General features: G+C 39.9%; 1 protein-coding gene across 1 annotated transcript in view; it reads right to left on the reverse strand.

The window, feature by feature from the left end:
* The window catches only part of LOC142341221 (uncharacterized), a 206019-nt gene that overhangs the window by 58469 nt on the left and 132109 nt on the right, over window positions 1–15441 (reverse strand). Inside the window, exon 18 of the mRNA XM_075392143.1 lies at window positions 6969–7129. Coding sequence (XP_075248258.1) covers window positions 6969–7129 — 161 coding nt within the window. The remainder of the gene's footprint in view (window positions 1–6968; window positions 7130–15441) is intronic.

A 15441-nucleotide genomic window follows, 5' to 3' on the forward strand; every position in this document is an offset into this window, starting at 1 on the left:
TAAATTCTCTGAACCAAATAATACATAACCAGCAAATTGCCACAAAACAGCCACCGTTGACGCTCATCGGTATTGAGACACAGAAAAAGTGACAACAAAAATGGTTTAAAGTGTCAAAAAGTGTTCTACATTGGTCTACAGTCTCAATTAAATACTTAAACCATACTGAATTCAGTTGCTTAACTAAGGGCTTTTAGGCTTAATACTCATGTCAGCGAGTAATAGCTCTAATGAACTTTGATAACCCAATGAATTTAATGACCGGGCTTTATCGGTTAATCCCGTCTTTGAATTTGCTGTTTTGACCTCGACCGTGTTCACTATATTGCGTGACTTGAGTGACTTATGTAAAACGGAAAACGTGAACGAAAGTTAAAGTGAATAAAAAAGGAGAACCTTAAAACCACCAGTTGAGGCCTTGACGGTGGCTATTAAAAACAAAAACCTGATTCCCCATCAAGTGAAATAATCCGAAAAAAATGACACACTAACAGCTACCCAAAAACTCTATGCTCTATGAAAACTCAAAAAAGTACAAAAACTTTCAGCGTAAAACTTACTACAAAAATTCGCGAAAAAACGCTTTTGAGATGGAAACTCACTGATAATGATATGCAATTATAAAATTTGTTTTTATGTGTCAAAAGTGTTCTACATTGATCTGCAGTTTCAGTTAAATAATTAAATCATACTGAATTCAGTTGATAAATCAAGGGCTATCCAGCTTAATAATCATGGCAGCTAGCAATCGCTCTAATGAACTTCGATAACCTATTGAATTACGATTTAATGATAGGGCTTTATCATTTAATCCAGTCTTCAATTTTGCTCTTTTGAACTTGTCCATGCTCACTTTATTGCGTATTTCAATGACTGAAAGAGATTAAAATCCAATCGGTTGAAACAGTGGTTGAAGTCAGTCAGGATTCAAAACGTCACTCATGTAAAATGAAAAACGTGAGCGGAAGTTAAAGCGAATTAAAAAAGACGAGCCTAAAAAGTTGACGCCTCGACGGTGGCTATTAACAACATAAAACTCATTCACATCAAGTGAGACAATTTTAAAAACAATAGAAACACTAACAGCTACCCCAAAACTCTATGCTCTATGAAACCTCAAAAACAGTACAAAAACTACAAAAACTGTCAGCGTAAATATAACTGCAAAAATTTGAGAAAAATGCGTTTAGGATGAAGCTCACAGATAATGCTATGAAAATATGACAAAATTTGTTTCAAAGTTTTCTACCTTGATCTGCAAATTCAGCTTAAAACTTAAATCATACTGAATTCAGTTTCTAAATTATGGGCTATCAAGCTTAATAATCACAGCAACTAGCAATTGCTCTAATGAACTTTGATAATCTAATGAATTAAGATTTAGAGACCGGGCTTTGTCGGTTATTGCCGTCTTTAATTTTGCTATTTTGACCTTGACCATGTTTACTATAATGCGTAAATCAATGACTGAAAGATTTTAAAAGCCATTCGGTTGAAACAGCGGATAAGGTCCGTCAGGAGTCAAACGTGACTTATTCAAAGCGAAAAACGTGAACGGAAGTTAAACCGAATTAAAAAAGCAGAATCCGAATAATAGCAGTTGAGAACTTGACAGTGGCTATTAAAACCTGATTGCAATCAAGTGAAATGTTTCCATAAATAACAAAGAATAACTACTACAACAACACTCTCTATGAAAACTCAATAATAGCGAAAACTTAAAATTAGATTGTACAATTAACTTCTAAAGATTTGTGAAAAATGCTTTTGGTATGAAACGTAAGAACTAAAACTATAAAAATGCCGCACGTGATCAAAAAAATATGCTCGCTTTGCAACAATTTCTTATTTTCTGGTTCTCAATTTCAATATATATCCCTATTTTTACACTCTCTCAAACCATTGTATAAACAAAACCACCCTTAATATTTTCTCTCCTTTTGAACTTTGCTCAGATTGACCAAAACACTTTTATTTTCGCGCAGCGTAAGACATTACATCCAGTAGAAAGATTTTAAATTAACCTCACTATTACTGATCTTTGGTTCATAAACATAGCTGACAAGTTGCTAGAAAATAGCCGCCTTTGACCCGCTCGACGCACATTGGGATTGAAACAGAAAAAAAGAAATTGCAAACAGAAAAAAGACATTTTCACTTTTTGTCGAAGTGTTCTCATTTGGCGTGCATATTCTTCAATTTCGGTTAGATTCTAGAACTATGCTTAAATTTGCCTCTAAAGTGAAAGCCACTAAATATAATACTAATACCAGCTAGCAATCGCCCTAATGAAACCTAAAGCACGATGACTTGAAGTTTCCTTTTGACTTCCCGTTTTTGTTTTTGCTCTTTCGATCTTGATAGGATTCACTCATTGGATTTCGCAATGGGATTTCGCAATTGGATTTCGCAACGGGAAGTCAAAAGGAAACTTCAATTGGATTCACTCATTGGATTTCGCAATTGGATTTCGCAACGGGAAGTCAAAAGGAAAGTTCAGTTTATCGTGTTTTAGGTAATCAAAGTTCATTAGAGGGATTGCTAACTGCTATTAGTATTAAGCCTTCAATTTTTAAGCTAAATTAAGCATATTTTAAACATCTAACCGAAAGGGAAAAATTTGCACGCCAAATAAGAACACTGACACCTAAAAAATTGTCATTTCCTATTTTCTGTCTTGAATTTCTATGTTCTATTTTTTTCCGTTTCAATCCCGATGTGCGTCAAGCGGGTCAAAGGCCGCTATTTTCCGGCAACTTGTCAGCTATGTTTATGAACCGAAGATCAGTAATAGTGAGCTCAATTTCAAATCTTTCTACAGGATGTAAACTCTGACGCTGCGCGCAAAAATAAAAGTTTTGGTGAATCTGCTGAGCAAAATTCAGAAGCAGAGAAAATATTAAGAGTGGTTCTGTTTATACAATGGTTTGAGAGAGAGTGAAAAAAAGAGATATATTGAGATTGAAAGCGAGAAAACTAGAAAAAGGTTTTGCGAAGCCAGCAGATTCTTTTCTTGTGTGGCATTTATATAGTACCGTACGTGAGTTTTAGTTCGTACGTTTCATCCCACAACCATTTTTCAGAAATTTTTAGAAGTTAATTAAACAATCTAATTTTAAGTTTTCGCTATTATAGAGTTTCCATAGAGAGTCTTGTTAGCAGTTATTCTTTCTGTTATTTTTGGAAACATTTCACTTGATGGCAATCAGTTTTATGTTGTTAATAGCCACCGTCAAGTTCTCAACTGCTATAATTCGGACTCTTGCTTTTTAAATTCGCTTTAACTTCCGTTCAAGTTTTTTGCTTTACATAAGTCACGTTTGACTCCTAACGGACCTCACCCACTTTTTCAGCCAAATGGCTTATAAAATCTTTCATTCATTGAGTTACGCAATATAGTAAACATGCTCAAGTTCAAAAGAGTAAAAATTAAAGAGGGGATTTTAACCGATAAACGCCGGTCTCTAAATCATAATTCATTAGGTTATCAAAGATCATTAGATCAATTGTTAGTTGCCATGACTGTTAAGCTTGATAGCCCGTAGTTTAGCAACTGAATTCAGTATAATTTTAGTTTTAAGCTGAAACTGCAGACCTATGTAGAAAACTTTGACTTTTTGAAACAAATTTTGTCAATTTGATAGCAGTATCTGTGAGTTTTTATCCCAAATGCATTTTTTTGCAAATTTTTGTAGTTAATTACGCTGACAGTTTTTGTACCATTTTTGAGTTTTCATAGAGCATAGAGTTTTGGGGTAGCTGTTAGTGTTTCTATTGTTTTTAAAATTGTCTCACTTGATGTGAATGAGTTTTATGTTGTTAATAGCCACCGTCGAGGCGTCAACTTTTTAGGCTCGTCTTTTTTAATTCGCTTTAACTTCCGCTCACGTTTTTCATTTTACATGAGTCACGTTTGACTCCTGACTGACTTCAACCACTGTTTCAACCGATTGGATTTTAATCTCTTTCATTCATTGAAATACGCAATAAAGTGAGCATGGACAAGTTCAAAAGAGCAAAATTGAAGACTGGATTAAATGATAAAGCCCTATCATTAAATCGTAATTCATTAGGTTATCAAAGTTCATTAGAGCGATTGCTAGCTGCCATGATTATTAAGCTGGATAGCCCTTGATTTATCAACTGAATTCAGTATGATTTAATTATTTAACTGAGACTGCAGACCAATGTAGAACACTTTTGACACTTGAAAACAAATTTTATAATTGCATATCATTATCAGTGAGTTTCCATCTCAAAAGCGTTTTTTCGCGAATTTTTGTAGTTAGTTTTACGCTGAAAGTTTTTGTAGTTTTTTGAGTTTTCATAGAGCATAGAGTTTTTGGGTAGCTGTTAGTGTGTCATTTTTTTCGAATTATTTCACTTGATGGGGAATCAGTTTTAAGTTGATAAAAGCCACCGTCGAGGCTTCAACTGTTTTTTAGTCTCTTCTCTTGTAATTCGCTTTAACTTCCGCTCACGTTTTTCGTTTTACAGTTGTCGAGCCGTCAACTGTTTTTCAAAAAAACTGCCTATATAATAGCTGCTGAGAGGATGAATACGGCTATTAAAAGGTAAACCGGTAACATCCGATTAATTGCGCTCGAGCGAAGTGCGGTATCAATCTGATTTAGAGGGGAGTATAGATTAGAAATGTTTCGTGTGTGCAAAAAACGTCCCCACAGGGGGTTCCGATATCCTGACTACCAAGTTGACATCGTAATCATTCAGCTACAATGCTTCTGAGTTCATTTCGCTGCAAACCGCTTTTAATAACAAATTTTAGTTAAGAACGAGAGAAAAATAGTTCACTAAGAAATTGGGAACTAAAATGTGAAAAAAACAATTGAGATTGTGACCTCATATGGACGTATTAGGGGGGGAACAGTGCGCGGAGGGGGTGCGGGCAATAGCGGGGGGATGGTCAACAGTGAAGGGATCTTCAACCTCTAAGAACAGCCCTTCACGCGATAAGTATAAGTCTCCAAAACACTTTGAGTAGAAACAGAGCTGAAAGGCTCTAAGAGCACTTAATGCCCGCTGGGCGCTACCTTTTTATCCCGTTTTTGAGGACGAAAAGTCAAAAGCGTCAGACGAAAATTCGGTCAAGCGAAAAATCGCATAAAAACCGACAGGACTAATATTATTGCTGCAAACATTGTTTGAAAGCAATTAAACACTACTAGCAAGCCCGCAAAAACATAAGAAAATCATTTACACGAATATGGGGTTCAAAAGAAGTTCAGGTTTCTGTTTCGCAACGACTCGGGCTCGAAGACATACCCCTCGCTTAACAGCCATAGGTCTCACCACTTACGCTAAATATGCGTATTGCACTTGTCCTTTACTCTTTCTACAGCAAATTTCTTGACAATGGCGTTTTTGACTCCATAGTTTTTGCTAAACCGAATGCTTAATGAGCGCAAAAAATGTGCAGAGGAGTTTAAATATGATGGCAAAGCGCGTCTCAAAACGCAATTATTATGCTCTATGCTGCATGATTAAGGACCCCTAAAACATGTTACGACAGGAGCAGTGTTAAAGATTGTGCTCAATTGTGACTAATGTTTAATATAATAAAGGAAGACAATACGATTAAAACTGGTCAAAACTTAGCTTAGCAATTTTATGGATAATGGTATTAGAACCGAAATCAACAGCTATAAAATAAAACTCAACCTGTGGTTATCCTATGATGACAGAGAAAACTGTTTGATTTTTCCAATTCAGTGTGTTTGAAGCTCTTGGTGTATTCTGTTTTGGCGTCCCGTTACTTGGGGTGACCATTTGCTCAACTGGTTTTCTTGATCATTAAATTTGAGAAGAGAAAAAATACAGAAGTAAAGAAAAGGAAAGAAAGAGAGAAACGGAACGGGGGAAAGAGAAGAAAGGAGAGAGGACGAAACACACACACAGAGAGCGAGCGAGAGAGAAAGAGAGAGAGAGAGAGAGAGAGAGAGAGAGAGAAAGAGCAAGAAAGAAAGAGCAAGAAAAATGATTCCTCTAAAATTCGTTTAGGGTCAGCAATAGTAACTGGAAAACCCCAGTAGTTTACAAAAAACCATCTTTCAAAGATTTGAAATGAAAAAAAAACAAAGAACAGACGAAGCGAATGGAAAGAAGAATTATTACAAAGAGAAAACAATTGCCATTTTTAATCCCCCAAAAACACACACGGGAACATGGTGTTGATTAGCAATTCTAGTGCTACAAAAAGGAAGGTACCCGACATGCGTTCGAACCCTCAACCCTCAGAATAGCAGTCCTCCATCTTACCAACTCCACTATAAACATTACACTCGACCCTTTCTCACAATCGCTTTTATTTTTCTCAATAAACATATTTCGTTTACAATAAGAACTTAAAACTCAGCTCGGGAGCAATTAAAAAAGTAAATCCTCCCTCTGGGCGAGCATACGTTCAAGCCCTCTTAGCCTCGTGGTAACTGCACATGACTAACAGTCTTTTGTCCTAGGTTGGGTTCTTGCCCATCTACTTTGAGCCTTTCAGGTCATTGACCTCTCTTGATATGTTCGCTTAACCATGCTTCTCAATGCGGCTCTTAAACATGCGCTTCGACAGGCCCCTTAAACATGCAAAAATTTTGTCCCATTTTAGAGCTCACGCGTTTAATATATAGGACTCCACAAAATGACACATTTTGTGGAATCGGGCGACTAATAAGTGGACCTAGATTCAGCAAAATGTTTTCGACAAAATGGGCGAACTACTAATTTTCCGATGCCAGGGGAGCTGGCTCGTAATGAACTGTGGGTCAGTAAATAGATACTTAACAATATATCATCCTACAGCAGTAACAAAGTTATCAGCTAGAGCTCCTTTAAACAATATTTTGAGTTTTACACAACCAGAAACATTTTGGGCATTAAAATATTCAGCGTCTACGCCAGATTTGCAATGTAAGGAAGCAACAGCATTAGACTCAAAATTTTGCAGTCAAACTTACGATGATGCCCGAGCAGAGATTGATGACTTCTTCGTCGGTGGATTGGATGAGGATGCCACTGAGAGTGTTAATGTAGCTCTCTGAGATCACTTTAATGTCACACTTCCACAGTGCATGTATCACTGCCTCCGGTGTAATTTTGGATGCTTTGAAGAACACCTCTGAAAAGAGTCAATTCAGTTCACTTGCAATTCTGAGAAAAGAGAAAGATTCACATCTCGGATCAGGATTCACATCTCAGATCAGGATTCACATCTCGTAAAACCAAGTTATCGCAGGCAAATAATCAATGAATGCATGACATACAAAACTGAGCGTAGCTTAATTTTCTTAATCTGATTTTCATAAAATTTTTCAGAAAATGGTTCTAGAAAATTCTTTTAAAAAAACCTCCTTTTGTTAACGAGTGTAAACAGTCCGTAACCGTTTAGCCCCCCAATCCTTCCCCTTGTTATTTAGTTCAAATTTGTTGAGTTCATATTCATAATCGCTGTAAAAGTCATATCTTTAACTTTGATTTTTCATGACTTTCAATGCCAAACCTTTTTACTCATTATCATACATGAGTTTCATCGTGCCACACTTAACTTTGATAGTAAATGCGGGTATAAACCACACCTTTGTAAGCTATTATTTAACAAGCATACAAGCTTATAGAATAACATACAGCAAAATAAACTCTTGAAAACCAGTCGTTGTCTCTGAAAGCGGATCAGACTAAAGAAAAGATAACAAAATTTTGGCGCATCCTAGGTTTTAAAACCGAACCATCGACTCACAATACAGAGACAACTTAAAATTTCTGACTTGTAGTTTTTCACTAACACCTTAAAAAATCCCACCACCTAGCTGAATTAAACGTGCTATAGATTTTTTCCATCTGATATTTTAGCACTTCAAATTTCTAGGCTGTCAGGCTTTCTAAGTAAGTTACAGTTCGATGTCCGAACATTATGATGCAATCCGCTCAATGCAGTTCTCTAGTCCATGCGGCTAGAGGTCCCACATTTGCTAATAAGATTGACTGGGGCCTGAGCGGGTGAGGCTGTGGATTCTCTTTTGAACCAACGCATAGGCTGACGACGGGGATAGTCGAACATATACATAGGTAGCAAAGCCTGATCTTTCTTAGATTATAGCACGTTCTAGTTCAGCTAAAACTCTCTGACCCTAAGTCTAGCGAAAGAGCATTTAAAATTTCAGGGTTTGATTAAGCCCTTCTTACATTCAAACAGATACTCTAGCTGATTCTGATTTACAGTTTTGCACCTGCTGACACGCAAGTGCAAAAGTTTTTGTTTCTAGGCACAAAACTTTCTAAAAGGTAAAACAGTATCCTCCCCAGGATAGGGTGTTTCTTTGCGACCGTGATCAGACAAAACCCTCGCCCAGCGCAAAGCGTGCATAATATAATTTAATAAAAAAAAACAGCATTCAAGCAAGATTTGGTAAAACAAGACAACCAAACCATTAATAGCTGTCCACAACAGCAGTATAAATAGCATTCAAGTTATTTTTAGATACAAAAAAAACAATTAATAAGCGTTCAAACAACATTTTAAGTGCTAACTAAAAGTGCAGTGACTCATAACACTCATAGTGCAATAATTGTTTTTTGTGAATGTCATCGTGCAACCATAAACAAAGTAACCATTAACCAATGAGAAAAGCCAGAACCATGTCAAGCAAAACCAAAACAAAGTCAACCTCCAAGGCTCAACTCATGCAACTCTTGAAGTTCAAAGTCATTGAGTGGGAAGCAGAACAAGACCTACTCGACGAACAAATGCAACAAACAGAAGCAGCAACAGACCTCCAAGAGCTCGTTGACGAACTTTGACAGCAAAAAGCGGAGCTTGATCGCATGTGTAACGAACTCATAGAACAGCAGTTGACACAAGAGTTCGACACTGTTGCTGCAGAGTCTGCACGGAGAAATTGCAAATGGCTGAGAACCAAACAAAAAGTCAGATTGCTTCATGGGTCAAACCATCCAGAGTTCATCTCTTCCGACACCTCCTCGGAAGAGCCCAACAAAATACGCAGCAAGGTGGTTGTTTCAGGAAGCAGACGTAAACAACCAAGCGGAATGAGACGTAAAACGCCAATGCAAAATGCAGGTGAAAACGCTGAGAGCTGGGATGAGGTGTTCAGTTCTGATGACCATGATGGTGTACCGTTCAAAAACAGTCATCGTGATCTTCAAAAAGAAAGAACAAGTGTAGAAAAATACAATGCTCAGCAACAGAAACCAAAAGAGAACAGTGCAATACAGGAGCATCACAGCTTCAGTGAAGGTGCGAAACAGGTTCAGAGTTGCCCGATTGTTGATGTGAATGTTCCAAATCAAGGTTTTGCTACCCTCAATATTTCTAGCGATCAACCATCAGACACTGTGTACTGGAATTCCGGTACAGCAACCGGATTTCAACATCAGGCAATGCCTGACAATTTCACTCAAACTTTTGCAGACAATCACTATCCGCGGGATCAGCAGCAGTCACGTCATTTGCTCGGTAGTCAAATGGATCACTCATTCCCAGAGACAAACAAAATGATGAACGCTCCCAACGGCGAGTCCAACCGTCACTTCAATTTCATGCCACAACAATTTTCTGAGCAACAGTTCCAACAACGACCCCACAGTTCTGAATGGACCAACCATCAAGTGATGATGAATGCGTTCAGTCTACCAAAGATTAGTCTTCACCATTTCTCAGGCGATCCTTTGATGTGGCATCAATGGTACAGCTTTTTCAAGTCAACCATTCACGACAATCCAGCTCTTTCAACTGTTCAGAAAATGACATACTTGCAAAACTCGGTAACTCACAAAGCAAAAGACTTCATCTGTGGATACTCTTACAACGGAGACTTCTATGAGGAGGCCCTTCAGGAACTTATCAGAAAGTTTGGAAAGCCGCAGCATGTTGTGAGTGCGTACCTCACACAACTTGAACAATGGCCTAGGACCAGAATGGATGATCCCAGCAGCTTTGTAAGTTTTGCGTCCTTCCTCAGACGTTTGGTACAGACCTTTCGACTTCACCATTTTGAATCGGACCTGAAGGATTCTGCGGTAGTTAAAGTTGCCAGGGAGATTTTGACAACACCAATGACGATTCGCTGGAATCAACATGTAAGGAGCATGAGAATAGGGCAGCCAAATCTGGCTGACTTTGCAGATTGGATAAGCACATATGCAGAGGCTTGCGAGGATGTCTCTCCACAAAGACCACAGAGAACAGACTGGGTTGAACGGCCTTCCCAAGGCCAGAAACACTCCAACATAGTTCTTCAAGCCAGCTCAAATTGTCAACTATGCTCTGGGGATCACAACCTTGGTCGCTGCAAAGAATACCTGAGCAAGTCTGTAGCTGACCGTCAGCAATTGGTGAGGCATCACAACTTGTGTGTCAATTGCTTGAAGAGACATGAGAGTGGATTTTGCAAATCAAAGATTCGATGTTTTGTAGACAGATGCAATGGGTTTCATCATTCAACTCTCCATCGAGACGACTTCAGGACTTGGCAGAGAAGTGATTTCCAAGCAACGAGTAAAGGGGGATTTCAATCCAGGAACAACCCGGTGCAGTCAAACTACGGTAGAAACTTCAACCATACAACTTCTCAGCTTTCGTCAACAACCAGTAACACGCCAAATACCAACAACAGAAGGGGATACAATCAAAACAGTTTCAACCCTCGTAATCCAAGCTATGGAAACAACAACTCGCATCAAACTACCAATCAGCAGCACATCAATCCCAAGCAAACTAATGACAGAAGTAACACTCACTTTCAATCAGTGACTAGCAACGAACTGAATGATGATTCATCAAAACTTCCACGGGTGCAAAACCACACTTGTAGCAGAAATCGGGATCCCACATGGGTCAGAGCTTTTATTCAACTACAGGCAATACCAGTCACGCTTTTCTACAAAGACTTCAACATAGAGATCTATGTACTTTTGGACAGTGGAAGTGATAATACACAGATCACACAAAACATTGCTGATGCTCTTCGGATTAGAGTCCCCAAAGATATAGAACTTCCTCTAGCTTCGCTACATGGGGAGCACACAGTGACAACAGCTGATGTCATGATTGGAATTGGTTCACTTCACAGCTCAAAACCGGTGACAAGTCTTCCTGTGTACGCAACCTCCATTGAGCAGTTCCAGATGCCAATTGTACCCGCAGAAATGTTGAATAGACTTTGTAGAGACCACGATCATTTGGCAGAAATCAACTTCCCACAAACTCGTGACAACAAAATTGTAATACTCATAGGGGCAGATGCTTTTCTGGCTACTGTTCCAAGACAATTCACTACCGGCAAACCAGGAACACCCTACGGAGTCAACACACTGTTAGGATGGACTTTGACAGGCCCTGTGCCACAAGAGTACTTTCAATCAAACCATAAAGGAAGCAGCAACCACAACATCACTCTTTTCAACCATCTCAAGCGAGGTAGTGACGACCCGGACGAAAATCTTCTACATCTTTTTTGGACCTTTGAAGGTGTCAACTTTAGTCAGGGTTCTACGAAGGGACACAATGAAGAAGACCAGAAGGCAATAAAGACTTTGGAAGAGACCACACATCACAACGGGGAAAGATATGAGATTGGACTCCCTTGGCGAGAAAACGTCACGCTACCCAACAACTACTTCATGGCAAGGGTTCAGTGGCACGCCCTGCAGAAGCGATTAGAGAGAGACAACCAACTGAAACAGAGATATATGACCACTATCTTTGATGATATGGATAAGGGATACATAGCAGCTGTTACGAACCAGGATGCAAAGAACATTTGGTACCTACCGCATCATCCCGTCATCAACAAGCAAAAACCAGACAAGATAAGACGAGTGACAAATGCAGCCTCAAAATACAAAGGGGTTTCTTTGAACGATGCACTGCTAACGGGACCGGACCTTTAGTGCAATCTACATGGACTTCTACGGTTTCGTCAGTACAAGGTTGCAGTAACAGCAGACATAGAGGCTATGTTCATGCAAGTTGGAATCAGAGAAGAAGACCAAGATGCTCTCCGTTTTTTGTGGAGCGACAATGGTCAGGAGAGGACATCCAAATACCAACGACTCATTTTTGGAGCAACATGTTCTCCTGCCTGCGCAATTTTTGTTCTGCAAAAGTGCGCCAACGATAACAGACAAGAACACCCAAAAATCTTTGACTCAAACACAAAACAATTCTACATGGATGACTTCATTCAAACATTCTCAACAGAGGAAGAGGCAGCAAATACAGCGACTGAGCTGAAACATGTTCTCAAAACAGGGGGATTCAACCTCACCAAGTTTCTCAGCAATAACCCTGCTGTGCTGGAAAAGATTCCAGAGGAAGACAGAATTGGAGTTCTAAAGTTACAAAGGATACTTGGTCAAACATGGAACCCTGAATCCGATCAACTTCTTTTTGCGAAACCCAAACTGAGCTATGAAAGAGAGAATATCACACAGAGAAAGCTTCTCTCAATGGCTGCTTCTTTGTTTGATCCCATTGGAATAATCTCGCCTTTTGCAATTCGACTGAGATGCATCTTGCAAAAAGTCGTCAAACAAGGACACAATTGGGACCAGCTACTATCAAAGGAACATAACGACGAAATTCAGCAATGGATGGAAGACTTCGAGAATATGCCTTCAATTCAAATCCCCAGATGTTTAGTTCCCAACGTCGATGGAACTCACGAGTTGCACACCTTCACAGACGCTTCACTTTCAGCAGTATCAGCAGTGGTGTACCTGAGGACAATCTCCGCTGACGGCTCAATAGCTACCCACTACGTCATCAGCAAGTCCAAGGTGGCACCAATCACACAGATGAGCATTCCCAAATTGGAGCTCGAAGCAGCTACACTGGGAGCAGAACTAGCAGGCTTCTGTGAGACCGAGATGACAATAGATGTGAAGAGCAAAAAATTTTGGACCGACAGCACAGCAGTACTCAGCTGGATCAAATCAAAGGATCGACAGAAGATGTACATCGCAAATAGGCTCAACAAAATTGCTGAGAACTCAAACAAAGACGACCGGCGACACGTACCAGGAAAAAAGAACCCGGCTGATCATGGTACCAGAGGTCTAGCTCCATGCGATCTTCAAAAATTGTGGATAACAGCACCTTCTTTCCTGATCAAACCTGAGAGCGAGCGGACATTCTCCGGTGACAAAACAGCTCAAACATACGCCACTTAAGTTGATGTCAAAAACAGTGATAAACCGTTGGTAGATCCAAACAGATTTTCAAATTGGCCTAGACTCCTTGGCACACTTAGAACAGTGTTTCGAGCAGTGCGCGTACTGAAGAGGTTGATCAAACGCGACATACCTTGCGACTTGGACGACTTCGCGGCTGACGAAAACAAGGCTCGGAGCTTTCTCTTGAGGATATCTCAGTCCACACACTTCAAGGACACAGTTTCTCGACTTCAAAGTGGACTACCCCTAGACAAGAAGGACAAACTATTACCATATACACCCTTTCTGGATAGCGACGGACTACTCAGGGTTGAGGGACGAATTCAAAAATCTGGATTGCCTTTTCAGAGCAAACATCCGGTGATACTCCACAGCAAGTGCAGAGTTGCCAAACTGCTTATTGAGGAAGCACATCACGACTGCGGGCACCATGGAATTGAACATGTTCGTGCACATATCCAAGCAACGTTCATGATAGTTGGAATCCGCAGAGCTCTAAGAACTTTAGGGAAGTACTGCTTCATCTGCAGACGCTGGCGAGCAGACAATGTCAGACCGAAGATGGCTCCTCTACCAAAATTTCGCTTTCCGGAGCACTCCAAACTCTACCCATTTGTGAATACTGGAATGGACATGTTCGGTCCCTTTCACATTGAAAAATCCAGAACCCAGACAGAACTCAATTATGTCTGCATGTTTGCATGCTTGGTCACACGAGCAGTACACTTGGAAGTTTGTGAGGACCTCTCTACTGACTGTCTACTAATGGCTATTCGACGTTTTGTATCCAGACGAGGATACCCTGATGTCATTGTTTCGGACAACTGGAAAAACTTTGTTGGAGCTAACCAGGCAATGAAACTCAATTTTCAGGAAAACTACAAACCAGACAACAATTACATACGTCTCCAGCTGGCCCAACAGAACATCCAGTGGACGTTCAACCCACCTCTGGCACCGCACTTCGGAGGGGTTTGGGAACGACTCATCCAGTCGGCTAAACGAAGCCTACTTGTTGTCCTCGGAAGCCGCCGACTAAACTTTTCAGTCTTCCATACAGTCGTAGCGGAGGCAGAAGGAATTCTTAATTCACGCCCACTGACGCATGTTGGGAGCACTTTGACTGACGAGGAACCATTAACACCGAATCATTTCCTGATGAGAAGACGACACTTCTGCCTAAAACCTCTGGCAAACAACAGAACCCGGTTTTCAATTAAAGACTTCAAGGAGTCACAGACCCTTTTGGACCACTATTGGTCTCGTCTTCTCAAAGAATTTGTACCGGAACTTAACAGACGGACAAAATGGCAGCAGGCCAACGCTGAGCTCAAGGAAGACGATGTTGTTTGGCTCTACAAAGATTTTACACCCCGAGGAATTTGGCCCATTGGTCGGATCGTCAAAGCACATGTGAGTAGAGATGGAGTGGCAAGAAGCTTCGACATCAAGACCAGTACTGGCATGGTGCAACGTCCCGCAGTGAGATTGGGCAAGGTGTTTGAAACTGACAATGATTCTTCTTCTTCGTTGGCCGCGGAGGGTGAATGAATACTCCTTCAATTATGTCAAATTGATGCATAAAACTCACTTAAGCGGAAACTATTGAGGCAGTAAATTTGAATTTCTGATGTCAATTATTTTGTTCTTTTCTGATAAATTTATTTGCTAAGTTTTGTTGTTGCTTGCCGGAGTGTAAACGGTCCGTAACCGTTTAGCCCCCCAATCCTTCCCCTTGTTATTTAGTTCAAATTTGTTGAGTTCATATTCATAATCGCTGTAAAAGTCATATCTTTAACTTTGATTTTTCATGACTTTCAATGCCAAACCTTTTTACTCATTATCATACATGAGTTTCATCGTGCCACACTTAACTTTGATAGTAAATGCGGGTATAAACCACACCTTTGTAAGCTATTATTTAACAAGCATACAAGCTTATAGAATAACATACAGCAAAATAAACGCTTGAAAACCAGTCGTTGTCTCTGAAAGCGGATCAGACTAAAGAAAAGATAACAACGAGCGTTAAACCCTCAACCACAGAAAACCGTAACGCCTCTTGAAGTCGTAAAACGACACTCGAACAATACTCCTCTCTGAGTCGTAGAAAAGAAGGCTCCTTAAAAATAGCCTTGAGAGGTTGACGGCGGCTACTAAACACAAACTGAAAGTAGGAATGTAATTACCAATGACACATGAGCAAAAATGTGTTCCCAATGAACAACCCTGTTACAA

The sequence above is a fragment of the Convolutriloba macropyga genome, chromosome 1 (genome assembly GCF_964194025.1).
Source record: "Convolutriloba macropyga chromosome 1, txConMacr16.3, whole genome shotgun sequence".
NCBI classification, from domain to species: Eukaryota; Metazoa; Xenacoelomorpha; order Acoela; family Convolutidae; genus Convolutriloba; species Convolutriloba macropyga.